General features: G+C 42.5%; 2 protein-coding genes and 1 pseudogene across 2 annotated transcripts in view; 2 read left to right on the plus strand and 1 right to left on the minus strand.

The window, feature by feature from the left end:
- The window catches only part of HSD11B1 (hydroxysteroid 11-beta dehydrogenase 1), a 30,590-nt gene extending 16,101 nt beyond the window's left edge, over positions 1 to 14,489 (plus strand). Inside the window, exons 5-6 of the mRNA XM_033197670.1 lie at positions 12,283 to 12,426; positions 13,876 to 14,489. Of these exons, the coding sequence (XP_033053561.1) occupies positions 12,283 to 12,426; positions 13,876 to 14,093 (362 nt within the window). The 3' untranslated portion in view covers positions 14,094 to 14,489. The remainder of the gene's footprint in view (positions 1 to 12,282; positions 12,427 to 13,875) is intronic.
- The window catches only part of LAMB3 (laminin subunit beta 3), a 150,854-nt gene that overhangs the window by 112,660 nt on the left and 10,218 nt on the right, over positions 1 to 27,976 (minus strand). The gene's annotated exons all lie outside the window — the stretch shown is intronic.
- On the plus strand, positions 23,389 to 24,736 carry LOC117075370 (annotated as a pseudogene).

Below are 27,976 nucleotides of genomic sequence, written 5' to 3' on the forward strand. Positions count from 1 at the left end.
GAGTAATTTTACAGAAGAGAAACCTGATAGACGGCACCTGAATCAAATGATCGTGGTTAAATAACATCACCAGTAATGGAATAAATTGAAAACATGTATCACTTGATGGGGTGCAATGTGAAGAACACAAGTTACTTCTGTGAACCTGCCAAAATGCATAACCTGAATCAAATCATGAGGAAACACCAGACAAATCCAAACTGAGGGACATTCATCAATAGTGCGCTAGTAAATGTTTAACAAAAAGCTATCCAGAAAGGAAGAATCAAAAGCCCTGATTTGTAGCCTTTCCATGGAATCAACACTCCCATGATGACCATATCCACATGACATTCTCTTGCTTGCAAAATTTATAAACATTTAACCACCAGCTCTCACAATCTAGTACGAGCCAGCTTCAGCATATCAGCTTGTACAAAATAACTGGCTGTACTCTCCAACAGTGCCAAGGTCATGAAAATAAAGGAAAGACTACAGAATCGTTGCAGAGCAAAGGCAACTGAAGAGTCATGACAACTAAATGCCAACACATGATCCTCGATTGGACCCTTTTGCTATAAAGGGTATTATTGGGACACATGACAAAATTTGAACAGGGTCTGTGGATTAGATAACATGGATACGTCAAGGTTACTGTACTGGGTTGAACAGTGGCCCCCAAAAAGATAAATGTACATCCTACCTGCCTGAACCTGTGAATGCAACCTTATTTGGACAAAGGGTCCTTGCAGATGTAATTAAGTTAAGGATCTTGTGATGAGATCATCCTGGATTAGCCAAGTGGGCTCTTAATCCACTGCCAAATGTCCTTATAGAGTCAGAGGAAGAGAAGACACAGACAGAGAGAGGAAAAGGCCATGTAAAGATGGAAAGTAGAGATTGTGACATAGCCACAAGGAATGCCGGCGGCCACCAGAAGCTGGAAAAGGCAAGGAAGCACTCTCTCTTAGAGCCTTTGGGGGGAATGCGGCCCTGCCAACACATTGATTTCAGACTTCTTGACTCCAGCACTGTGAGAGAATACATTTCTGTTGTCTTAAGCCACCCAGTTTGTGGTAATTTGTTATGACAGCCCTAGGAAACTAATAAATTCCCTCATTTTGATGACTGTATTGTGATTATGTAGGACAGTGTCCTTCTGTGTAAGAAATGAACACTAAGTATTTGGGGGAGATGGGACATGAGGTCAGCAATGACCTCAATTACAGCTATTACCCTCAAATGGCTCAGCAGAAAAGAAAAAAAAAAAGGTTGTGTGTACTATTCTTGCAACTTTTCCTTAAGTTTAAAATTATTTCAAGAGAAAAAATAATAATAATAATAATTCCCCATCCTGGGAGTCTAGTGACTTGGAGGATGTATGAGAGTGAATTTTGTGGGGCTTTTTCTGGGTTCTTCGGAGATCCCCTGCAGGAGACACCACCGCTGCCGCCCATTCTCCCTGCAGTTCCCTTTGTGTGAGCAATGCCTTCTCTACCTCATTACTTTCAGTTCAGCTTTCTCCTCAGCTCCTAGGCTTCAATCAGCCCAGCCCACTTGGCCCAGTCTACCCCACCATCCCTGGGCAGGTGACCCCAGGCGAGCCCCCATCCACAGGATCCACACTGGGCCTCTGGGAAGTCAATCCTTGCACTACATGGTTGATCCCACAGTGCACTCAGCTTTATTCTCAAGCAAGGGCAGTTCCAGCCCTCCCTGTTGCCTTTAGACTTTAGATGTGAGTCAAATTCCAGTCCCTGAACTCCAGGGGACATATTAAAAGTTCTCCAAATAATGCTGTTGAGGCCCCTCTCATGTGGCTTAAGGAGAGAGGGATGAAACTGCCCTGAGCATCGGTGGATATAGGCACAGGACACTGAGAACTCTCTCTTATCCAAGGGTGATTTAGGCTAGGCACGGGTGATTAGGCAATGCAGGCAGAACTGGTTTGGGCCCACCCTTCAACTGTGGATGTTCTTCAAATCTATTCTTTTATTCTTGCCTTAGAAGATGTGCTGATACTCTGAGACTTTAGGAAGAACTCCATTTTACATCCTGTCAACAGGCCCCATACCTGCATAGAAATATTCTTGCCAAAGTCACCTTGTGAAATTTAGTGACAAGTTTTATCTTATTTATCTCTGCTACATTTTGTGCTGTTTCAACACCATGTGCTTTTTCCTAGTGATCAGCCAAAACATTGCCCTGGGTTTTCTCTGGCCACCTTAACTGTCCCCTCTCAGTCTCTTAGGTTTCTTGGCAACTCTCCAACCTTAATTGTTGGTTTCCTCAGGATTCTTCTATCCTAAACCTTCTTCTCTTTTCACTCAACACACTTTCCCTGGATACATCCATTCTCTGCATTGCTTCAATTATCACTGGATTGTGGGATGACTCAATACTTATGATGACACCTCAGGTCTTCTGGGGTATGGAGAAGATAGGTGGATTTATCTTGAGAGCCCAACTCGATCCAAACAACTAAAGAGTTTAGACCATGAGGGTCTCAACTGAGCAAGGATTTTTAGGAAGAGCTGGGAAAAATGGGGGGCAGGATCCAGGATGACTCTCTGGCCTTGAAGCCATTTAGGCCTGATGCACCTCAAATTTGGGCTCATTCATTTGCCTGGGGTTGCTCTAAAAGTGTGAAGGCAGGTAGGAATGAAGTTTTTCAATCCTTGTGCACTCCCTTCTGAGCAATCAATTAAAGCAGTCTAAAATCCACCTTTGAATTGGTAATCATTTCAAAATATCAGCAAGGCAGTTAGGGATGGAGGGTAGAGAGAGGATGAACGAAAGCACGTAGGCCTCTTTTTGACCTCTTCTACTCAGCTAACAAGGCTCGGTACATGGTTTCTTTGCCAGCTCTCTGTCTCTTACTGTTTCTACAGTGGCTGAGTCCCAGCATTTCTGGGACAGAGCTAATTACAAACATTCTGTCCCACTTATCATCATGTCTGCCTTCATCCTTCTAAGACTCTGTGTCCCATATTTTGCTTCAGAAAATATAGTCACCATAGCTCTGTTTCTTAGTGTTCTAAAACTTCCCAGAAAGCTAGCTGCCATCTTTCTCTTCTGCTGTGATGGCCCCACCCTCCCACATAAGCCAAAACTTAACCTTGGGTAGAAACACTCAGGCTTCCGACTCCCTCAATTCCATGACTGCTTCATGCATATTAGAACAGTGCATTTATTTACTTATTAATTTTATTTAATTGAGCACATACACTAGCACATCTTTTTTAAAAAAACTGGCAATCCAACAAGTGGATCTCACAGGGTGCAATCAGAAAACAAGTTGATTCTTTCCTCCCACTGCCTGTTCAAACCTGTTCTGTGGGCAGGTCCTCCCTCAGCCTGGACATGAGCTAGGGCAGATGGTAATACTTTTCTGGTTACTCCAGGTTAGTAAAAAATCCTATGGCTGCCTCCAGTCCCCAGAATAGTCTCATTTCTGAATAGGTAAAATGTCTAGTCATGTGCAATTTAACTTTAACCAAAGCTTCTCCCCTTGCTAAGCTGGAACCTGCTGTTGGTAGGAAATGTGTTTGTTCTTTCCTCTCTTTCCTCACCCTCTCCCCACTCCTTGACCGCCTCTAGCCTGTCTTTGGTTAAAGGAAAAGGGAGAATGCAGGGAAGAGGATAAGGAGTAGGAAAGGTCTTATTTGGCTGGCACCCAGCTAACACATTGGTCTTCTCTTGACATTCAGAACGCATGCTCTCTCACCACTTGGTGGATGTTCAAATCTGACTCTTGCATTGCATGCTTTTGTGGAATCTTTGGAGGCCCTTTCTGGAATACTAGTAATTCTTCTTGTGGTTTGGGCAGCAGTTGCTTATGTTATTTCCTTTGGGCCCTGGGATTACAGTGGGAATACAAGAGAATACACTCACTGCTTCAGGCTGTCCTTTTGGGCAGAATTGGAAATGGCTCCAGAAGAGAAGGGATAGGTCCTGGGACAAGGCCCACAGAGTGGTGAGCAGAGTGTGGGCTGGATTTCAGGTCCACCTACAAGGGAGAGTTTCCATAGGTGTGACACAATTTGGGCTATGCAATGGCTTTGCCCATAGCCATGGCCGCTCAGATTGAGTCAGACCCCAGTCCCCCTTGTTGCTCATCAAACTCTTTGGGACAAGCTCTCTGAGGTCTCTTTGAAGTCACTCGCACAAGGACTGACGTGAGGAAAATCCCCCACCCCTTCTTTTTAGAAGATCAATGAGACATTGCTAATTTCTTCTCCCTAACTCCCATCCTCTCTGGCCTCCCAGTGTCAGCCCCTTTATTTCCTTGGGATGTTTGTTTGTGTTTCCATGTTCCCTGTAAGTGCACAGGTGGTCTGGAACCTCCCTTCAGAACGTGGAAGCCTTTGCCAATTACTGTGATGTTTTCAGCCTTTGAACCTCAGCTGAAACTAAAGCAGAAAAAGTCAAATTTTAACATCCTATTACATGTTGTTTACTCCACTTTGACCAGGCCTTTTGACTCATGGAACCTTTTTTAAAAAATAAAAATCTAGATTTTTAGAGGGATTTTGCCCTTTTCAGCTTTCTGAAACTTCTAAATATAGTTTACATAGAGCAGAACGTAGGGGTTTCCTCACACAAGCTAATTTGCACTATGTGGAAAAATGTTTAAGAACAAACTTGTAAATAGAAATAGACTTTAATTAAATGCACCAAGGTTGTTTGGGACTAGAACCTGGAAGATTTTTCTCTCTTCATTTTTTTTCTGCTTTTTTTTTTTTTTTTTTAAATATATATTCCAGATCTCCTTTAGTGAGCCTAGACTGGTTCACAATCCTTATCTGCAATTCCAAAATCCAAAAAGGCTATGGGAAAACAAATGGAAACAATAATAAAACTCCAAAAACTAAGGATTTTCTTTGCATAATTAAATGTACCTAATGAATTTAACCTGAACTGAAGTGAGGCTACGCAAATCCTTCCTTTATCTCAGTATTAACTTTCCAATGTTTTAGTGCAGAAATAATAACATGTTCTCATACAGGCTGCCTCCTCCAACCCTACTGGAGATGCGATGTATTATCTATTATATGCCCATACCACCATCTAAAATCCAAAAATAAATTTAATTTCCATAATACATCTGACTCTAAGAGTTTTGGGTAAGTGTTCATAAGTCTATACTTTTGTAAAAGAATAAATACAATAAACTTTGCTATTATTTTCCTTGTCTGACTAGCTTCTCACTGTCTATCTAACTCCTGCCTCTAATTTTTGTACAAGCCATTCTTCCACCTCCCTGGTCCTTCATGTACTTCCTTTCATCAAGTAGAATTTACAACCTACCTCCTCCAGGTGGAGTTTCCTGATAGTCCAATATATTTCTTCACCTAAGCATCCAGTTTAGATCTGAAATACATGTTTTCCTTAGTCATGCCAGTTTGGGTTTTAAAGAGACTTAATTCATAATTCAGTGACTGCTCACCCAGCTGTCATTGTGGGACTTTAGCCTCTTCCAAAGACCTCTCTCCATTTCTTCCAGGAGTTCCTAGATGATGTTCAACAAGCTTAGGCCACCATGTCTTTCCTGCCCCACATTCATTCTCAAAATGCACTATGAATGTCATTTATGGATAAAGCCACTCTTTCCTACTGAGCTCTTTAGCACAGTCCTCTACTCCAGAAACAGACTAGAAGAATGGGGGGAAGGGGCAGAGCTCAAATCCACAGGTTAATGGTCCTTATTTGCACATGGTCCTTATATGCATTGAATTTAAGTACTGGCACAGATCAATAGCAGGTCACAAAATCTAAGAGATGTCAACAACAGCTATAGTCATATGTAATTATGTTACAGTGTACCTCATGCATAGTCTTCATAATAAAGGCTAATCATTTTTCAATAGTCTTTGTCCAACCTTATATGCTTGCATAATAGTTCATTTTTTTCACCATCTAAAAGTGGGCAGATCTCAAGGTCAAGAGATCAAGACCATTCTGGCCAACACAGTGAAACCCTGTCTCCACTAAAAACACAAAAATCAGCCGGGCATGGTGCCACACGCCTGTAGTCCCAGCTACTCAGGAGTCTGACACAGGAGAATCACTTGAACCCGGGAGGCATAGATTGCAGTGAGCCAAGATTGCGCCACTGCACTTCAACCTGGCAACAGAATGAAACTCCATCAAAAAAAAAAAAAATTTTTTTTTTAGGCTGGGCACAGTGGCTCATGCCTGTAATCCTAGTACTTTGGGAGGCCAAGGCAGGAGGATCACTTGATGCCAGAGATTTTTGGCCAGCCTGTGCAACATAGTGAGACGTTGTCTCTACAAAAAATAAAAATTAAATTAGCCAAGCGCAGGGGCATGCATCTGTAACCCCAGCAACTCAGGAGGCTGGGGTGGGAGGATGAGCTATGATCTCACCACTGTGCTTTAGCACTTCAGCCTGGGTGGGTGACAGAGTGAGATCCTGTTTCTAATAACAAAAAAAAAAAAAAAAAAAACTTTTTAAAACTATGCATGCATCCATGTCATGAATTTTTCAGGTGGTCTTCTGACATGTCTGGCTCCTTCACTACTTCTCTCCTTTCTTCTGCTTTCACTTTCTCTCTTCTCTTACTTAACCTCCTTCTCCTACAAAACCATTTAGGATTCTTCTATGTACCTTGAGCATAACCCGAGGCATAATTAAGGATAGGCAATGTGATGCATGAGCTCCATGAGTGGTATAAAAATAACTGCTCTATGAATGCAGACTATGGCTTCACAGGATATCTTGCTTCTGCATCTCTGTTGCCACCTAGACAAATACATTAAATGTCACAGTCAATATCTTTATTGTCATCTAGGGGTGTGTAGTGCGCTGAATGGTGGTCCTCCCCCAAAAGATATGTCCACCTAGATCCTGTGAACGTGACCTTAAGTGGACACATAGAAAGTCCTTGAGAATGTAACTAAGATCTCAAGATGAAATCATCCCAGATTATCTGAGAGGCCCTAAATCCAATGACAAGTGACCTTATAAGAATAGTAAAAGAGACAGACAGAAGAGAAGAAAGTGATGTGAAGATGGAGGCAGAGACTGGAGGACTGGAGCTGTCAGCACAACTCAGCTCCAACTGCCAGCAGACATGAGAAGCTAGAAGAGACAAAAAAATGATTCCTTGCTATAGCTTTTGGAGGAAGCATGGCTGTGCTGATAACTTAGTTTTGGACTTCTGGATTCCAGTACTGTAAGAGAACACATTTCTGTAGTCTTACGCTACCAAGTTTGTGGTAATTTGTTATGGCAGCCCTGGGAAATGAATACAAAGGGTCTAGGAATGACTAGCCCTGTCTATTTATGGGTATCCTCATCTGTCGGCTTAGAAGTGAAAATAATACTGCTATTCATAAATTTTGCCTATTTTGGACTCAACTATCAAAACAGAGAGAATCCTCACCAATGCTCTTCCTGCATTGGGTTTAACACATGGCTCCTGGAAAACACACGTATAAAGAACGGTGGTTTCTGTAGAGGAAGTACCACCTAGTGTTCAAGAGTGTGGGCCACTAGAGTCAAATTTGAATCCTAGTTTGAATCCTGCTTCTCCCACTCATGAACCTTGAAACTTTGAGCATTTATCCTTTAGACTCTAGACTGGCACATAAGAGCTAAATAAATTTCAGAGGTTATTGTGTTTGCTCCATATGCTTGCTTACTTTTGCAGAATACTTGTCTCTGCTTACTTATCCCTCTCCATGGCTGAAAATGGCTATCCCAGTCCCAACCTTACATGACCTTTTCATTCAAAATCCAACAGCAGCAATCAGAATCTTTTCGTTGCTCTTTCAATTTCTTGAAAGAGAGACCATGATGTGTGTTCAAGCCAGTGTGCACATTCGTGATAACTGGGCCAACCTTCCATGGCTAGAAAGATAAAGTCTCTGTGAAGGGGATGAGGGCAGGAAGGCCATGGCAAGCATTTCTGGTACACTGTAGCTTTTCACATTTTATATATTCAAACCTATTTATGTCTTCCTTCATAATATGCGCCTCCAGTTTCATGCTTTAAAAGGTACCTCTAACTTTGAGATTAGAAATTCACCCACAGCTTATTTTAGTTTTTTACTTTTCACATATACTCTGTGATCTAATTTGAATTTATTTATTAGAATGCCGCTTTTTTTCTCCAAGTAACTAGCTATTTGTCCCAACATTATTTTTTGAATAGCTCCTACTTTTCTCACCAATTTGAATACTAATACCACTAACAATAATAGCATTTTCTGAATGCTTTCTATGTGCCAGAGTTTGTGCTGAGTATATTACATGGGTTACTCCAGCTTGGTTATATTATTATCCACATACTACAGCTAAGAATTGGCATACTTGGGATTCACACCTGGGTCATCTGACTCCAGAGCTCATACTTTTAATTACTATGCTATTTTTATAAGTAATGTGGATCTATTTTTGTTTCAAACAATAAGGAAAATTATTGACATAACTGGAAGTCCAGATGTAGGGCAGGCTTCACAGTTGACTTGGCTGAAGCTCAGTGTCCCCGTGATTCTCTTGGCTCTGCTCTCTTCCATGTGTGGCTTCATCCTCAGGCTGACAATGAGATAGCTGCAGCAATTCCCACCCCCATATCAATGCACAAAAATGTGTCAGAAGAAAAAAAGGATTGCTACTCTCAGAAACTCTTCCAGAAAAACACTAACTTTTTGAGACACTCCAACAAAATTTTCTTCAAGTCTCATTGGTCCAAAATGAGCCACATGGCCATTCCTGTATCAATCATGAGTAAGAAGAATGGAATAAAATAGATTACATACGCTCACACCAACAGTTAGGAATTATGTCAGCTTTCTTTTGGCACATGGGCTGCATAGAAGTGGGGATAACTATCAATAAGAAGTAAGTTCAGCTGTCAGATACAGAAAACCTAATATAATAGTGGACTCAATAAACTAGAATTTAGGCTGGGCATGGTGGTTCATGCCTGTAATTCCAACACTTTGGGAGGCTGAGGCAGGTGGATCACTTGAGGTCAGGAGTTCAAGACCAGCCTGGCGAACATGGCGAAATCCTGTTTCTACTAAAAATACAAAAATTAGCCGGGTTTGGTAGCTCACACCTGTAATCCCAGCTACTCAGGAGGTTGAGGCAGGAGAATCACTTGAACTTGGGAGGCAGAAGTTGCAGTGAGCCAAGATCATGCCATTGCACTCCAGTCTGGGCAACAGAGCAAGACTCTGCCTCAGAAAAACAAAACAAAACAAAATACCAGTAAGTTAAAATTTAAATCAGCTCTGAAGGTAGGCAGTATAGGGCCAGTAGAGTATGGCAGCTCTATGGTCACCAAGGTTCCTTCCTTCTATCTAAACTATCTAAATGTTTTGCCATCCTCAACATGTGGCTTCTACCTCATGGCCCAAGATAGGTCTGGAGCCACAGTCATTACATCCACCTTCAGACACCAAGAAGGACAAAGGAGTGGGAAGGAGAGACTGGCTTCTCCCTTTAAGGATGTGTCCCAACATTGAAACCAAAACTAAAGATACAACAAAAAAGAGAAAACCACAGGCCAATATCCCTGATGAACACAGATGCAAAAATCCTCAACAAAATACTAGCAAACAGAACTCAACAACATTTTAAAGGATCATTCATCATGATCAAGTAGGATTCATCTCCAAGATGCAAGGATGGTTCAATATGAGCAAATCAATAAATGTGATACATCGCAACAATAGAATCAAAGACAAAAACTGTATGATCATTTCAGTAGATAATGAAAAAGCATGTGGTAAAATGCAACATCCCTTCATGATAAAAACCCTCAACAAATTGGGTATAGAAGGGATATACCTCAACATGATAAAGGCCATATATGACAAATCTATAGCTAATATCTTACTGAACAAGGAAAAATTGAAAGCCTTTCCACTAAGATTTGGAACAAGAGAGTGATGCCAACTTTCACCACTTTTATTCAACGTAGTACTGGAAGTTCTAGCCAGAGCACTTAGACAACAGAAAGAAATAAAGGGCATCCAAGTTGGAAAGAAAGAATTCAAAAACCTCACTGCAGCTTAACAAAGACAGATTCCTTCTTCTCAGGTAGGTTTTGGTGGACTTACATGATGTCTTCAAGAATCCAAGGTCATTCCACATTTCTGTTCCACCATAATTAACATTAGCTTTTCCTATAGTTCACAAACTGACTGCTACAATTCTAGCCATCATATCTGAGGTTCATTAGGAGGAAAGGAGAAGGGCAAAATGTAAAAGTTGCATGCCACCTGAATCCATCTAATTTATCAGGATATCAAGATCTTTCCTAGAAACCTCATCTGTTAGATTTCTCATTGGCCAGAACTATTACGTTGCATGGCTTATTAGGGCAAGAAAATCTCAGGGAGATGAGATTTGCACAATGGAAACGTAATAATAATGAATTTTAAAATGATTACATTGCTGTCCTGAACAAAATCAGACTCTATTATTAAAGAAGGAGGAATGGATATTGAGTAGATTACACTGTTTACTGTAATTTTCCATCTAGAATATTTTTTGCTATACGATATAAAACAAACAGTTAATTTTTTCCAATTAGTTAACCACCTTTCTCAGCATCTTTATTAAATAACCCATCCTTTCTTCATTGGTTTGACATACAACATATTATATTTGAAACATATAGAAATTCCAATTCTGATAACTGCAGAGTGGCACCTGAAAGACCATCCTTCCCCAGATTACAACTATAAACTTTTGACAAAATATCGACAACAACCATTGAAAGTACTGGAGATTAACCAAGAGCAGATAGAAAATGGAGGGTCATTGACACTTGGAAGAAGGAAATGACAGTAGGCGAATTTCCCACTTGTATAGCTTTATGCCTAAGGGCAGTCCCAATCAGTGCCATATCTGGGATAGAAACGTGCCATCTTGCCAACATGAATAGCTAGAAGGAAGAGGTTGAGGTTACCGTAACAGCTGGAATATAAAGGGGGATATGCTGGAAAGGAGAGTCAGAGTGGAGAAACACTGAATCCTGTACATAAGCTCTGTCCAAATCTCTAGTTGTTCTCTGAACAATGCATAGGCAATGCAGAAATCAAGCAGCCAAGTTAAGATTCAAATAATTGAAGAGATTTCAGCTGATACTTATTACAAGAGCCAGCGTTTCACCCAAGTTAACTGGCCACTTAAAAAAAAAAAAAAAAAATCAACACTCTTTGGAGGAATGTGACAGAATCCAGGCACCCTGCAATGTATCATTCACAATATCCAGGATACAATAAAAAATTAACACCCATACAAGAATAGTAAATATGACCCATACTTAGGAGGAAAGGAAATCAATAAAGATCAATCTTAAAATTACCCAAATTCTGGAATTAGCAGACAATTGATTTTAAAGTAGCTCGGTAAAGACTGTAGGGTCTCAGGTCACTTCTACTCTCCCCTCCTAAAAAGGGTATTAATAATATTTTATCCTATTAGGCATATGTTCACATATCCTTCAAAAAACTTGAGTGAGAATTAAGCAGTCTGGTGAACGTTTTTTAAAAAAGTGGTTTTGGGTAGAAAAGCAAAGATAGGATTTTGTTTTTTGTTTTTTCTGAGATGGAGTCTCTGTCACCCAGGCTTCTGTGTGGTGGCACGATCTCAGCTCACTGCAACCTCCGCCTCCCAAATTCAAGCGATTCACCTGCCTCAGCCTCCTGAATAGATAGGACTACAGGCGTGCGCCCAGCTAATTTTTGTATTTTTAGTAGAGACGGAGTTTCACTATGTTAGTCAGGCTGGTCTCGAACTCCTGACCTCAAGTGATCTGCCCACCTCAGCCTCCCAAAGTGCTGGGATTATAGGCGTGAACCACCGCACCTGACCAGGACAGTGTTTTTTTAAATCCCTTTGTAAGGAAAGTAAAACATACCCTTTCCATTGTCAACAGGTCACTGAGTTGGCAGAGATCACTTGTCAAACTCTTGGATCCCCAGCACTTGGTTCAGAGGTGGAAGAGTTAGCAGCTGTGGAATTACATGGCTCTTTTGTAGCCTCACTTGTTTATCACCTTTACTAAAACCCTAAACAGTCCCTCTTCAGTGAAGGCTGTCCTGCAGCCCAATCCCACCCCATGCCTTTGATACCTTAATGTTTTTCTTTTCAAAATTCAATACAGCAGTATAATTTCCATGGGGAATATAGAGAAACTAAGACTCAAAGGGGTAAAAGGACACCATAGGAGTTACAAAGCCTACTACAGATAAAGATCAGCTCTGTCAGAAGCTGAAATGGGCCGCCTTATTAACCCATTTCTTTAATCTATCATCTAGGGAAAGTGGCTTATCCAATGGTTGCTGCCTATTCTGCAAGCAAGTTTGCTTTGGATGGGTTCTTCTCCTCCATCAGAAAGGAATATTCAGTGGCCAAGGTCAATGTATCAATCACTCTCTGTGTTCTTGGCCTCATAGACACAGGTAAGGTCAAGACTTTGAATAATTACCTGCAGATGAACTGTCTGCCTTACCATTGTGGATAAACAAAGGTGCTGAACTCCCCATGTGTAATGCACTAAAAACGAACCAGTGCAGAAAGCACTACCTGTCTCATTTAAAGGCATTTCTGTCACCAGTGGAGGCTCTGGCTATTCTTTGAATCTCCTTTCCAGTTTGATTACCAAGGTGGCTGGGTCTCACCACCTTCATCACTTAACCCTTTGCTGAACACCTTATGTCCTCATGGATACTCAGTGACCATTACGTTCCTATATGAGACTTATCAAATACAAGTTTGTGTTTCTTAAAAGCATCACCAATAATAAGACACACTGGTATGTCATGAACTCTTTGATGTGATGTGCTGAGAAGGACACAACATCATTTTTGTAGTGTTCTTGCCAAAATACATGACCCCACTCCAATCATAAGAGAACAATGAACAAACCCAAATCAAGGAACATTTTATAAAACATTTGGTCAGCATTCTTCAAAAGTATCAAGGCCATGAGATGCAAAGAAAGGCTGAAGAACTGTCACAGATTAGAAGAAAGATGGGAAGAAATTACTACTAAGTGGAATCCTGGATAAGATCCAGGAACATAAAAGGAATATTAGTGAAAAAATAAGTTCCGTAGTTTAGTTAATATATTGTATCAATTCTATTATTGTACCTGTCCTAAATCATTGCACAATGGTTATGTGTGATGTTGCAAACAGGGGGAGCAAATGTGGAATATAAGAGGGTACTGCATGTAATTTTTACAACTTTTCTGTTAAGTCCAAATACAAGTTTATCTAAAACATGTGGCAGATATTAAAAGAAAATTCTCTTTGAAGAGTAATTGAGTAGTAGTTAGAGAAGTAAAGAAAGAGACCGAGGCCCAGAGGGAAACAAGAAAGGAATGGAGACAGAGAGAAGTTGTACAAGATGGACATGAAAACTTGGAAAGAGAGAGAAGTGAAAGTGGTGACAAGGGAGCAAAAGCCTGGATTCTTGAGTATCTTTTCCTTTTATAAGACAGTAAGTCATTATCATACAGCACTCTGGTTTTGCCCACTGGCACTTCCCATTAGCTACTGAGTCATTATGAGACTTCTATCCTCATTCTGCTCCCCCATATTACTTCTCCGCCTCCAAACAAAATACCCAAGAGAGAAGCATGATTCAGATCTCCTGAATAATCATCTCTAACTGCTCCCATCAATCTCCATCCCGGAAGGCAAGGCCCCTATTAACACTAAGGCCTCTCTTTGCCCAACAGACTCTAACATACCCAGTCTCTCCATGTATTACCTATAGCGCCTGTAAGGCTTGCAGAGCAAACACTGCCAAAAGCCCCTGACAGCTAAGTGGTTGATGTCTCCAGGCCTTCCATCATGTAGACTGTCATAGTCGGATAACCCTACTCTTCCCTTGTCATTCTGTAGAAACAGCTATGAAGGCAGTTTCTGGGATAATCAATATGCAAGCAGCTCCAAAGGAGGAATGTGCCCTTGAGATCATCAAAGGGGGAGCTCTGCGCCAAGAAGAAGTATATTATGACAGCTCACTCTGGACCACTCTTCTGATGAGAAATCCATGCAGGAAGATCCTGGAATTTCTCTACTCAACGAGCTATAATATGGACAGATTCATAAAAAACTAGGAACTCCCTAAGGGCTGGGCATGCTGAGAGATTCTGGGACTGTTCTGTCTCATATTTATCTGAGCTCTTGTCCATGAAGACATCTTCCCAGAGTGTCCCCAGAGACATGCAAGTCATGGGTCACACCTGACAAATGGAAGGAGTTCCTCTAACATTTGCACAATGGAAATGTAATAATAATGAATGTCATGCACCACTGCAGCCAGCAGTTATAAAATTGTTAGTAAACATAGGTATAATTACCATAGTTATATTAAATTTATCTCTTACACATAATAATATGTGATGATTAATACAATATTAATTATAATAAAGGTCACATAAACTTTATAAATTCATAACTGGTAGCTATAACTTGAGCTTATTCAGGATAGTTTCTTTAAAATCATAAACTGTGGTCTGAACTCTTTATCTGTTCCTGAGTGGAAGAAATCACCCTAATCTTTGTTTGGTGGGGAATATTGTGTCTTTATCTTTTCTGTATATTTCTGAAATTCTTCATATTATTGCATATTGCTCCTCTGGGAAAGAAGACACCTAGGCCTAAGGAACTAGGGCAAACCCAGGGAAATAGAGGTCCCAGAAACTTGAGCCACAGACCCAATGGCCCATTTACTGCTCTCAGAGGACATCAAGCATCTGTACGTTACATGTGAACACTAAACGCTACATTGGAAGTTTGGAGAGGGAGAGCTGGAGTTCAAATCCTGCCACTCACTCATTTAGACATGTATTCATTCAACAAATATTTAGTAAGCACTTATTAGGCATCAACTAACTATGATTAAATGGGAAACAAAACATCAGCAAGATGAACAACTCACCAAAGCCCTATATTGATCAGGGCCCAAGAAGTAAGAGATGACACCCTCAAATTGGGTAATTTTGGTAGCATTTAAGAAAAAAAGGGATAAGGCATAGGGAAATCACAAAAGATAGTGATATCTCAGGGTTAGTTGCAGCTGTTTCCATCCTAAGGCCCACAGGGACAAGAGAAGAGACCTGTTACACAAACTCTGAGATGTGAAGACCTGTGTGGAGAGTACCACATGGTAGGAGCTGTGACATTTAGTTAAGAGATGCAGCCAGCCAGCCAGCCAGGCACTGTGGCTCATGCCTCTAATCCTAGCACTTTGGGAGGCTGAGGTGGGTGGATCACCAGGTCAAAAAGTTCAGACCATCCTGGCCAACATGGTGAAACCCCATCTCTACTAAAAATAAAAAAATTAGCTAGGTGTGGTGGTGTGCGCCTATAGTCCCAGCTACTTGGGAAGCTGAGCCTCCGGAGAATTGCTTGAACCTGGGAGGCGGAAGTTGCAGTGAGCTGAGATTGTGCCACTGCACTCCAGCCTGGCAACAGAGCGAGACTCTATCTCAAAAAAAAAAGAGAGATGCAGCCAGCCCACTAAGGATTGTGAAGGAGGTATTTAGGGGGAACAAACACTCCAGCCTCACCTCACACTCTTCCCTCCCTCTGATCTCTGGCCAGTGTTTCGCATTAGCTGAACAGAGGGGCAAGGGAGCAGATAGGTATAGACCATACAGGTCAGCTTCCCCATGTACAGAGCAGATGGAAAAGAATAACAAATGTTCTGGAGAAATGAATGGGGTATATCCATCAGGAACTGCAACACTCCCAAACATACAGCTTCCAGGGTAAGTAATGCTGGGACATGAGACATGTGCCTAAAAGTGCAGGGGAAATTTTCTTTCCCTACCTCTGAATCTAAATGACTGGGCAGCAGAACATAGTGGAATCTATTAAGGCTGCCAGCCTCATGGACAAAGGGCTGGATCTGAGCATGCTAATATGGCTGCACTTTTCTTAGAGGTCCTCAGTGCAAGGGAGCAGGAGAGACCTGGCTGCATCCATGTGCAAAACAAAATGAAACAAAAAGGGCCAAAAAATGTAGTCTGGTTTCTGACATGAAATGCACCCACACTTGCAACATGGCCTAATATATGTCTTGGTTTCTGATCAATCAGATTAACATCCTTCAGTCTCTTGTAGAAATGAGACTCCTTCTTCACAGTGAGATGAAGCACAGTAATTCCTTTACTCAAGGGTAGAGATAATATTAAAGCTGAGTTAGAATTCGCTTGGGGAGAGGTTAAACTTCTTTCTAAATGAGACTTTCTTCAGAATCCAAAGGGGAAGATCTCAAAAAGTAGGTCTGAGAACTGAAACCAACTACACCCATATAGATTATTATCTTCATTAACACGATTTCAACATTGCATTCTCTTATCAGCATGACTTTACTATTCCAAGAAACTCTTGTCCGCTAAGATAAATGTTGCAAACCCATTTAAAAGTGCTGAACTTTTCAGTAGATAGCATCAAATAACTGCTACTCTTTAAGACTGCTTGGAACCCTTAGTTCCAAACCCCAGCTTCACTGTGCTCACCAGTCTCCAACTATGGCATCACGATCCTTATCCAATTCAAATAAAGTCACCATGCTGAAGTCTCACCTTAACCTAGACTTCAAAGCCCCATAAAGACCCTGACTTTACCCTCTCCACTCTCAGAGTCTATTAAGACTCCATCAAGACTCCAGCTTTGCCTTATCAACAGGTTGTTTGGTGGTCTTTTTTAGGGAGCCAGCAATCAACAAGTCCTTCCTAAGAGATTCTCTCAAGGGTCCTCATCCAGTTCCTAACCTGGCTCCCCTGCCCCTTAAATATCTGCCCATCTCTCAGGAGTGGCAGGGGTTCCAGCAGCTGGAGCCAAGTTCCAATTTCAGTGGCACCAGCAGTACAATAACCCTTGTCTTTGGACTAGTTCCACTTAAAAGAACCTAGGCTTCCTAGCTCACTTTATCACGAGCTCAAAAATATACATCCAAGGATGTCCATTTTCACATCCTATGTGAAATCCAGATGTGCATCGCTCACGTCTCACCCACATTAACACAAAAATTCAGCATCTCTTGTAGATTCCAAAAGTAATTATATTCTCACTGAAAGTACAAGTAAGCAAGGTAGCATATCTCAGAGGGGAGAAGGAAGACTAAGTTTACATTCATTCAGCGTACATCCTTTTTTTTCTTTTTTTGAGACACGGTCTTGCTCTGTCACCCAAGCTGGAGTGCAGTGGCGTGATCATGGCTCTACTACAGCCTTGAACTCCTGGGCTCTAGCAATCCTCTGACCTCAGTCTCCCAAGGAGCTGGGACTACAGGCATGTGCCATCATGCCTGGCTGGTATTTTAAAAATTATTTTTAGTAGAGATGAGATCTTGTTATGTTGCCCAGATTGATCTCAAACTCCAGAGCTCAAACAGTCTTCCCACTTCAGCCTCCCAATGTGCTGGGATTCCAGGCATGAGCCACCACGCCCAGCCCGGTGTGCATCATTTAACTCAAAAGATCCCCCTTGGCCATGGTGCCCTCAAAGTGCTTCCTCTGGATTTCCCCTCTTAATCTGACTTTGACCCCCAGAGAATCCAGCCTCCAGCCTCCTTCTCCCTCGTATATTTATGCACAGTTGATTCTGACTCTAGCTTGAATATCTTTTTTAACAAAAATAGTCTCTTCCCACAAAGAAATTCCTTCACCAAATATTACATTTGTAGTAGCCAAGACAATTGAAAACAACCTTAATGTCTACCCATGGGGAAATGTTTAAATTACAGGAATTAAATTCAATATTATGAAATCACTGTGTCATGGTAACAAGGGATTAAGTCAATTTATAGGTACATCCATGGAAGGAATTCCAAGGCATACTGTTAAGTGTATAAAACAAGTTGCTTACAAAGATGCATAATATAATTCCACTTATGTTAATAAGTTACACACACACACTCATGGAATGAGGATATGTGGATTCCATGTGAATGGAATGGGGAAGCTAACTAGCATAAGGCACGATTGTAAGACCTGAGAAAATTAGGAACAGCTTTCTTCCAAGGAATACACCTATGATTCTCAAACTGGCAGTGTTGTGAGTTGAGCCGTGTACCCCAAAAAGACATATTAAAGCGCTAATCCCTAATACCTAATACTTCAGAACATGATTTTATGTGGAAATAGATCATTCCAGATATAATTACTTAGGTGAAGAGAAGGCTGCACTGGATTCAGGTGAGCAATACGACCAGTGTCATTTTAAGAAGAAGGCCACATAAAGACAGAAACACACAGGGGCAACACCTTGTGATGACAGAGGCAGAGATGCAAGTGATGCAGCTGCAGGCCAAAGGACACCAAGGCTTGAAAACCCCTATCAGGAGGCAAGAAGAGGCAAGGAAGCACTCTCCCCTACAGGCTGCAGTAGAAGTGTGGCCCTCTCAACAATTTGATTTCAGTATTCCAGCCCCCAGGACTGTGAATCAATAAATTTCTATTGTTTTAAGCCACTGCGTTTGTGGTCCTTTCTTTGGCAGCCTTTGGAACCTAATACAGGAAGTACTTTCTTTGGCAGCCCTAGGAACCTAATCCCCGTATTAGGGATCCTTAATACAGGGATATGTACCCCTTGCCTTGCTTCTCTTGGTGGCCCAAGATTATGATGTTATCATAATGTTATGATTATAATATTATCATCATCTTGGGCCACCAAGAGAAGCAAGGCAAGGGGTACATATCCCTTGACTCAGAATTTTACTTCTAGGAATCCTGACATACAAATGTGATGTAATTAAAACAGAATCAAGTCATACCTCCATCAAAACCCATAATTATCCCATTTCATTCTGAGTAAAGGCCGAAGTCCTTACAGAGACCTAAAAATCTTACATGATCTGGGTCCTCTTTGGCTCTGAGATGGCATCTCCTTCTCTTCTCCCTCATTGCTCAAGCACTCCAGGAGGCCTCGCTTGGCCTCCTATCTATTCCACAGCATGCCAAATATGCTTCTACTTCTCCATACCACATGGCCAGCTGCCTTACTTCCTTCAGATTCATTCAAAAAGTTGCCTTTTCATGGGCTAAGGACGTGAATAGACAATTCGCAAAAGAAGATAAACAAATGGCCAACAAACATGTGAATAAAATGCTCAACATCAGCCAGGCATGGTGTCACATCTGTAATCCCAGCACTGTGGGAGGCTGAGTTGGGTAGATCACCTGAGGTCAGGAGTTCAAGACCAGCCTGGCCAACATGGTGAAACCCCATCTCTAACAAAAATACAAGAATTAGCCAAGCATAGTGGCAGCACCTGTAATCCCAGCTACTCAGTGGGCTGAGGCAGGAGAATCACTTGAACCTGGGAGGCGGAGGTTGCAGTGAGCCAAGATTGCACCACTGCACTCCAGCCTGGGCAACAGAGCAAGACTCTGTCTCAAAAAAAAGAAAAAGAAAAAATGCTCAACATCTCTAATGATCAGGGAAATGCAAATCAAAACCACAATGTGATACCACCTTACTCCTGCAAGAATGGCTATAATAGAAAAAAAAAATTTTTAAATAGACGTTGGCATGCATGTGGTGAACAGCGAACACTTCTACACTGCTGGTGGGAGTACAGGCTAGTGCGATCACTATGGAAAACAGTGTGGAGATTCCTTAAAGAACTAAAAGTAGAACTACCATTTGGTCCAGCAATTCCACTACTGGGTGTCTACCCACAGGAAAATAAGTCATTATACAAAAATGATATCTGTACATGCATGTTTATAGCAACACAACTCACAATTGCAAAAATGTGGAACCAACCCAAATGCCCATCATTCAGTGAGTGGATAAAGAAACTGTGGTGTATATATATATACATATACACACACACACACACACAATGGAATACTACTCACCCTTCAGAAGGAATGAATTAATGGCATTCACAGGAACTTGGATGAAATTGGAGACTATTATTCTAAGTGAAGTAACTCAGGAATGGAAAACCAAACATCGTATGTTCTCTCGTAAGTGGGAGCTAAGCTATGAGGATACAAAGGCATTAGAATGACACAACAGACTTTGGGGGCTCAGGGGAATAGGGCAGGAAGGGGGTGAGGGATAAAAGACTACAAATTGGGTGCAATGTATACTGCTCAGGTGATGGGTGCACCAAAATCTCACAAATCACCACTAAAGAACTTACTCATATAACTAAACACCACCTGTTCCCCAATAACCTATGGAAATAAAAAAAAAGAAGTTTTTAAAGTTGCCTTTTCAATGAAGCATTCCTTAGCCACCCTAAATAAAATTTCAAACCCACCCTGAAAAGTTCTTTCTGTTTTGTTTTTTTGAGACAGGATCTCACTCTGTCACCCAGGCTGGAGTGCCATGGCATGATCACAGTTCACTGTAACCTCTACCTCCTGAGCTCAAGCAATCCTCCCACCTCAGCCTCCAGAGAGATGGGACCACAGGCATGTGCCATCATGCCCAGCTAATTTTTGTATTTTTTGTAGAGACAGGGTTTTGCCATGTTGCCCAGATTGGTCTCAAACTCGTAAACCCAAGCGATCTACCCGCCTTGGCCACCCAAAGTGCTGGGTGAGCCACCATGCCGGGCCTACCCTGAAATTTTATGTCTGCCTTCCCTGCTTCTTTTTTCTCCTTAATACTTATTATTATCTATATTGTTGGTCATTTGTCTTGTTTATTATCTACCCTTGTCCCAGTTACTATGGTGACATAACAAATCATCCCAAAACTCAGTGGGTTAAAACATAAAACAACATTCGCTTTGCTCACAAATCTGTAGTCTGAGCAGACTCAGCAGGGATAGTTAATTTCTGCTCCACTCAGTTAGACTGGGTGGCTTAAAGGTCAGGAACTAGAATCACCTAAGAGCGTGATTGTGCCTGCCCTGGGAAGACATGAACAGCTGGACTCTGCAACAGGTAGGGCACCTTAGGTGCCTAGCTCCTTGGGCACCTGGAGCCGAGCAGGGAGGGCACAGTGGGTGTCTCTCTCACCTTTGTTTGGTCTCTCCACATGGTCACCTGGAATGGCAGCTTCAGGGTTGCCAGACTACTTGGAGGACTTGAGATCTCCAAAGGCAAGTGTCCCAAGAGAAAGAGCCAGGCAGAAGCTATATTGCCTTTTAGGACTGACCATACACTTTTGGTTGAAGCAGTTCTGAAGATGCACCTCTTTTCAAGGAAAGGGAATACAGACCCCACCTGTTGATGGAGGAGTGTCACTGTCACATGGTAAGAAGAGCATGTGGGATGGATGGGCTAAAAATGGCTGCAGCCATCTTCAGAAAGCAACATCTTCCTCACTCCCCCTGCTAGAATGTTGGTTTCATGAGGACAGGAGTTTTTTCTGTTTAGTTTAGTGTGCCCCCAGCACCTAGAGGAGCACCTGGCACATACGTGCGGGCCAGAGAAGATCATGAGGTATCTAGATACAAGTGATAAACTGTTTTGCCAGATCCAGTATCAGGAGCTTCTGAGAGTAACATAAACACAGCGAGAAGGCAGGTTTGCAGGAGTCAAGGCCCTGCAGACTGTCAAAAGGACAGGAGTGGGAGGGCTGAATAGGAGGTGAGGAAATGAGTGCAGAGACAAAAACACGGTCAGGTGACAAATTGATAGCTAAAGTCAAGTTAAAAATTAGTTTTTGCCTTTAATCTGAACATGTAAGAGTTCTCCTTAGGCCCAAAGATATTGTAAGGTTTCAGCCTGTGTTCAGGATAAAGCAGCCTTTCTGATTCTGCTAATTTTGGGCTTACTCACCCCTCCATAGCATTATGGGAGCAGAAGATATGAAAACTAATAGCCAGTATCTAGGAGTTAATATTAAACTAAACCTTTGGTCTCTTCCAGGGCTGTGCTGAGAAATGTTTAACAACTAACTCTCCAGAAAAAGAAGAAACAAAGCTTTAATTTGCTGATTGGTAGCATTTGCCTGTATCTATGATGTAAAGACTCTCACTGTAGCCAACATCGAGTCACCAACAGGACATCACTGCATGTGGACTGGGAAGAGATGGGCACCCCCGGCTCTCTCAAGCCTGTGTACTGGCTCCAGCACATCATCATGACTTTCACTTTCCACATTCCTGACAGAATTCGTTATTCTCAAGGAGATAGTTCACTCTCTCCTCCTCCAGGACTTGAAATCAAACTCTGATAACACGAGTCAAATCGGCATTTTTTTTTTTTTTTCCTGTCAGTGAGCGTGGCCAAGCTGACCAGCAGTGACAAGACATCTACATTCTATAATACCATTGCCAGGGAAGGAGAGACAGCAAGGGCTCCTGAAGACATGGGATGCTCACACTCTTCCATTCTAAGGGCGTCAGCATCCTGCATGAAGTCAACAGCCTCGACCGAAGTGTCAGGGAGCCCTGTAGTCATGACTTTCAAGTTTGTTAGCACTGCATTCCCCTGGGAGCAACAGAAAATCCAACTATCTGACAGTGGCTGGCTGAATCAGACAGAGATTTATTTTCCTCTCCTAACAAAAAGTCTGGGTGGAGCCGACTAGGGCCTTTGGGGACCTGGGCTCCTTCTGTCTTTGCACTCAGCTCTCCATCCTCCTCCTTGATGCTGGGTATTCACAAGACAGTGGTCCCACCCTCAGCATCACTCAGTGTTTCCGGCAAGAGAAGGAGGAAGGTGAAGGGTACAGGATGCACACCAGCTGACTCTGACCCCTGATAATGAGCACACTGGGAAGTCCCATCCAAAGACTTCAGCTTACATCTCACGGCCCACAGCCATGGCATGTGGCCACTGTTCCCTTCAGGGGAGGCTGAGAAATGGAGCTTTCAACTGGACACATTGCCACGCCAAACAAAACTGTGGTTCTATTCAGCAACCAATAGTGTTTGTCATAAATATAAATCACCAGAGAAGCAGGGAGATACAGTCAGAGTAGAAGGACACAGGTCCTAAGACGTCAGCCTCCTAACCATGCTGACAGCATCCACTCACATTGACCATTTGCAAGGTCCTACTTGGGCACCGCAGCTCTACCCATGCTGGGGGAAATCCCAGGCTTCCCACATCTGTAAATTTCCCTTTGAGAAATTGTGATTCCCTCTCTTCAGTAAAGAATGTCATGAAAAGGCCTAGATATCAGTAGGAGGGAGCCCTGAGGAGGAGATCTCAGAGGAGGAGTACACATTGGCACAGGAGACAGACATCCAGGCTGCTCTTCTAGAGATCTTCTCAAGGGCAGTTAAGTCCCTCCTCACCAACAAGTCCCTCTCCAGAGCTTCTGTGCTACTATTCTCCACACTGACAGGACCCTGCTCCTTGGTTGGACCACTCTGGGCCAGCATGTGAAAAGCACCCCAGAGTACAGTCCACGGCAAACTTCAAAGGATGGCTGGATCGAAGACTCTCTAGAGCAGGGTTCTCCGAAGCTTTTGATCGCATACTTCATTATTAAAACATGATTACACTTAGGGAACTCAAAAGATCCCCAAGTTGGAAAAAAAATGATTAAGCATGTGTGCTTCTAATAGACATATGGTTACTATTTATTTAATATATGCATATAATTTTTGCTAGCATAAAACATATACAAAAATTGAAATCTTAAAAGGACAAACTAAAAATAAATAGAGAGATGCAGCTGGCAGAGGCGTAGTGTGGGCACATACAACTGTCCCACGTGAGGCTCATGGTAGATGAGGCCCTAGTAGATAAGCCATGGGCCCAGGTAGATGAGGAGCCTGGCTAGCTGGGCCATGCTGCTGGAGGTGCAGGGCGCACCCATTTATGGTGCTAGGGCTGGCATGCCAAGTGCACTGCAGTCGTCCACCAAGTGCTTCCTGGTGTCCCTGATGTGGCCATGGGGCTATTCACCTTCCCCTTTCCCATCATCATCAGCCTGGGTTCTGCACTGACTTCCACAGCCACCTCTTCCTTGCCTGCTTCATGCCTGTGCTCACACAGAGCTCCATCTTTAGCCTCCTGTCCACGGCCATCAACAGGTACCTGGCCAGCCACAGTTAGCTCAGGCATAAAAGTTTAGTCACTGGGACCCAAACAAGAGGGGTTACTGCTGTCCTCTGGGTCCTTGCCTTTGGCATTGGACTGACCTCATTCCTGGAGTGGAACAGTAAAGATACTACGTCCAACAACTGCAAGGAGCCCTGGGATGGAACCATGAATGAAAGCTGCTGCCTTGTGAAGTGTCTCTTTTAGAATGCAGTACCCATGAGTTACATGGTATATTTCAGTTTTGGGGGCGGGGGGTAGGTCCTGCCCCCACTGCTCATAATGTGGCTGATCTCCATCAAGTTCTTCACAGTGACCTGCAGGCAGCTTTAGTACATGGAGCTGATGGACCACTCAAGGACCACCCTCCAGCGGGAGATCCACACAGCCAAGTTGCTGGCTGTGATGGTGGGGATGTTTGCTCTGTGCTCATTACCAGTGTGCACCATGGACTGTGTCACTCTTTTTCAGCTAGCTCAGGCTAAAGATAAGCCCAAGTGGGCAAGGAAGATGACCATTCTCCTGTCATATGAAAATTTGGTTGTCAATCCCATTGTCTGTGACCACTGGAACAGAGACTCCTGCTATACTTTTCATAAAATTATTTACAGATATGTTCACTGCTGGACTGATCTCAAGAATGGGAATGAGAAGGTCAGGGCATAGCCTGTTCTCAGTGTGGCCTGTGAACCAGGCTGTGGCCTCTTCGAGGAGAAGACATAAATACATAATAAACAATGGGACAGGACATGACCGGCTTATTCTCATCGTGAAAGGTAGCTATACCTCCCGAGCACATGGGCTACCTCTTTTGAGCACTCCCCTGGAGCTACCATATATCTAGCTAATATATACCTGTTATTAGTAGGCTCCAAGGGTTGACAAAATGTATTTATGGTTCTATTTGACTGCTCTTACTGTGTTGATGATGTTGACAGCTTGAATGGATTCTAAAAGCATGTTTTGTTTTAGAGTCTGCCTCCTTTATGGTAGAAAATGACAAACTATTTTACTGTGAAACACTGTGAACTATTATAACACAAATATGTTTTAAATGAGAGGCAATGAAACAATAAAAGTTGCCTGTACTTCTTTGTTCCTAAGAAGGCAGCCAGGAAAATTAAAAGTATAATTCTTCAATCAAGAAACTGCCATATTAATTTGAGGAAATGATAGTCTCCTAAGTTCTTAAGTAGAATTGTCATCACATAATAATTTTAAGCTCCGTTCTTTTCCATACACAGAAAACTACCCGAGGGGAAGAAATTGGAAGAATGAGATCCTTCTTCTACCAAATTCCCCTTTCTAGAGCTAGGGAGTGAATTTCGCTTCTCTCCAGAGTTCAAGTTTGGCGAAGTTCTTGGAACCTAAAACATGAACATTTCACTAAGTAAAATTATATAACTATGTGTGCATATTAGGTGAAATAAAAATAAAACATTTTAAAAATTAAATTAAATAGAAATTCCAATATTCTGCCCATCCTAGTAGTTCTCCTGCATGTCCCCCTTTGGAGGCTATGGCTCTAAAGTTGTATTAGAGAAAGAAGTCGGCATATGTTATGCTTTTAACTAGTCCTTTGGGACGTGAGTTATGGGACAAACGTTCCCTTGGCTTAGGGTGAGCTCCAATAAGTCAGATACAGAAAGAAAAATATTGCATTATCTCACTTTAAAAAAAAAGAAAAACTTGAATATATAGAAACAGAGAGTAGAAAGGTGGTGGGGTAGAGGGATGATGGGGAGATAGAGGTCAAAGGGCACAAAGTTTCAGTTATGTAAAATAAATAAGCCTAGAGATCTAATGTACAATATAGGGGCAGCAAAACTCCACCTCTATTCTCAGAGGGTCCTGGCTGAGCCCAAGAATTAAGCTGACATAAGACAGATTAACAGAAGACAAGCAAACAAATTTATTTAATAGAAATTGTACATGGCACAGGAGAACCTCATAAGGAAATAAAGACCCGAAGAAGCAGTTAGAGTCGGTTACAAATTCAGTATACTGAATTTGACAAAGAATAGCACACTGCAAAATGTGATAGGGCAAGGGCTAGGGTATTTAATTGGGTAGAGATGCAACTAGGAAGATAAGGATTAGTTTAACAAGGTTTGTTTGTACAGATTTCTCTTGGCTTCAGCTTCTCATCCTTGATGATAAGACTGTTCCTTTTTTATCCTACTACAGGGAGGATGTCTTTCCCATGAGAATGTCATTTGCTTTTAAGAAACGGCTCAAAGGTCAGAGTGATCATCTTACACTTGCTGGTTTTTAAGTGTCCTTAACTTAAATAGTCAATATGCCAGAATGGTGTACCTTTAACCCCTGAAACATCACGAGGACTATAGTTAATAGTATTGCATCATATACTGGAAATAACAGAGTAGATTTTACATACTTTTACCACAATAAAAAGGTGACTATGTGAGATGATGAATACGTTAACTTGCTTGACTGTAGCAATTATTTCACTATGTAAATGTACAGTCATGCATGACTTAACAACAGGGATAAGACCTGAGAAATGCATCACAGTTGATTCCATCATTGTTCTAACATCATAGAGTGTACTTACACATACCTAACTGATAGAACCTACCACACACCTAGGCTGCATGGTGCACCTACAGCTCCTCAGCTACAAAGCTGTGCAACATGTTACCATACTGAATACTGCAGGCAATTGTAATACAGTGGTAAATATTTGTGTATCTAAACATATCTAAGCATAGAAAAGGTATAGTAAAAATACAATATTATAATCTTATAGGACCACCATCGTATATACAGTCCCTCATTGACCAAAACATCATGATGCTATGCATGACTGTATATCAAAAAGTCAATTTTTAAAAGATGGAAAGTACCAGATGAACACTGGCTGAGTTGGGAAGGCTTTCTGGGAAGGATGATAGGAAACAGAAGCCCTAGGGGAGGACACATTGGTACACCGCATAACCTGGAATCACAGGGTGGAAACTGGGGACTGGCCCAAAAGACCCTTAATAATGAGGGGCTAAGGCCCATGAGACAAAAGAAATGGCAGAGCGTTCGAGCATCTCTCTGCTGAGCGACTGGCTGCCCGGGGACAGCTGGGGTGGTGTGCGTCGGGGCTCCCTCACACTGTCCTTGAACAGTAGTACTGTGGACCACAAAAGAGCAAGGCTGTCCTAAGACTTTGCCTCTTTGCCGGCCTCCCTTCGGGCCGTCAGGGTGGCAGCGCCACCCCGTGGCTGAATGTGGTGGTGTACCATGCTTCACACAATCTCCTTGCCCAGTGCGTAGCAGGTTCTACCCCAGGGCAGCCACCACCTGTACACCAGCGTGCCTACCAGTGAGTCATCGCTTAGGGCTCTGAACTGACCTAGAGGCGGGGCTGGACTCCGGCATCCGGTAACTCCGCCCGGCTGCTGGGGCCTTAAGTTTGACATTGAGCCCTGGGGAACTAGACCTGTTCAATAGCGACAGCTAGTGGTCACCCTAAAAATAAGGTGCTCTGAGCCTCGCGGGGAAAACACTGTCAAGACACGGGAAAACAGGACAGATTCTTGGCCTTTAGTGGAAGCTGGCACATTTCCAAAGCCACTCTTGGGTAAAATGGCCTGTCGAAAACCCAAACGCTTTAAAGCGATGTACCAGGACCTTGGCTGCCTCTCCAGCCACATCTCGGGCCACCTGCCTTGCTTTTGATTCCCCAAGGACAAAGAACTGCCAGTCCTCTGAAGCACCCTGATGATCCCACTGTGTGTTGGCCATGCCATCTCCTCTGCCCTGAGCGCTCTTCACTCTCCCCATTGCCTGGTTAACTCCTGTGCCTCCTTTAAGGTTAAGTCCAACCATTACCTCCTCCAGGAAAACTTCCTTCCCTTCCGCCCAGCCTACCTCTCAAGGCTGGGGTAAGTGAGCTCCCACCCCTATCCCACGCCTTTACAGTTTTCTGTATTTGTTTATCACTTGAGTTTATCACATGTTTTAAATTTACCTGAAAATTGTCTTGTGCATCTGTAACTAAGAAAATACTGACTATG

Source organism: Trachypithecus francoisi, unplaced genomic scaffold (genome assembly GCF_009764315.1).
Source record: "Trachypithecus francoisi isolate TF-2019V2 unplaced genomic scaffold, Tfra_2.0 Lachesis_group5, whole genome shotgun sequence".
Lineage (NCBI taxonomy): Eukaryota > Metazoa > Chordata > Mammalia > Primates > Cercopithecidae > Trachypithecus > Trachypithecus francoisi.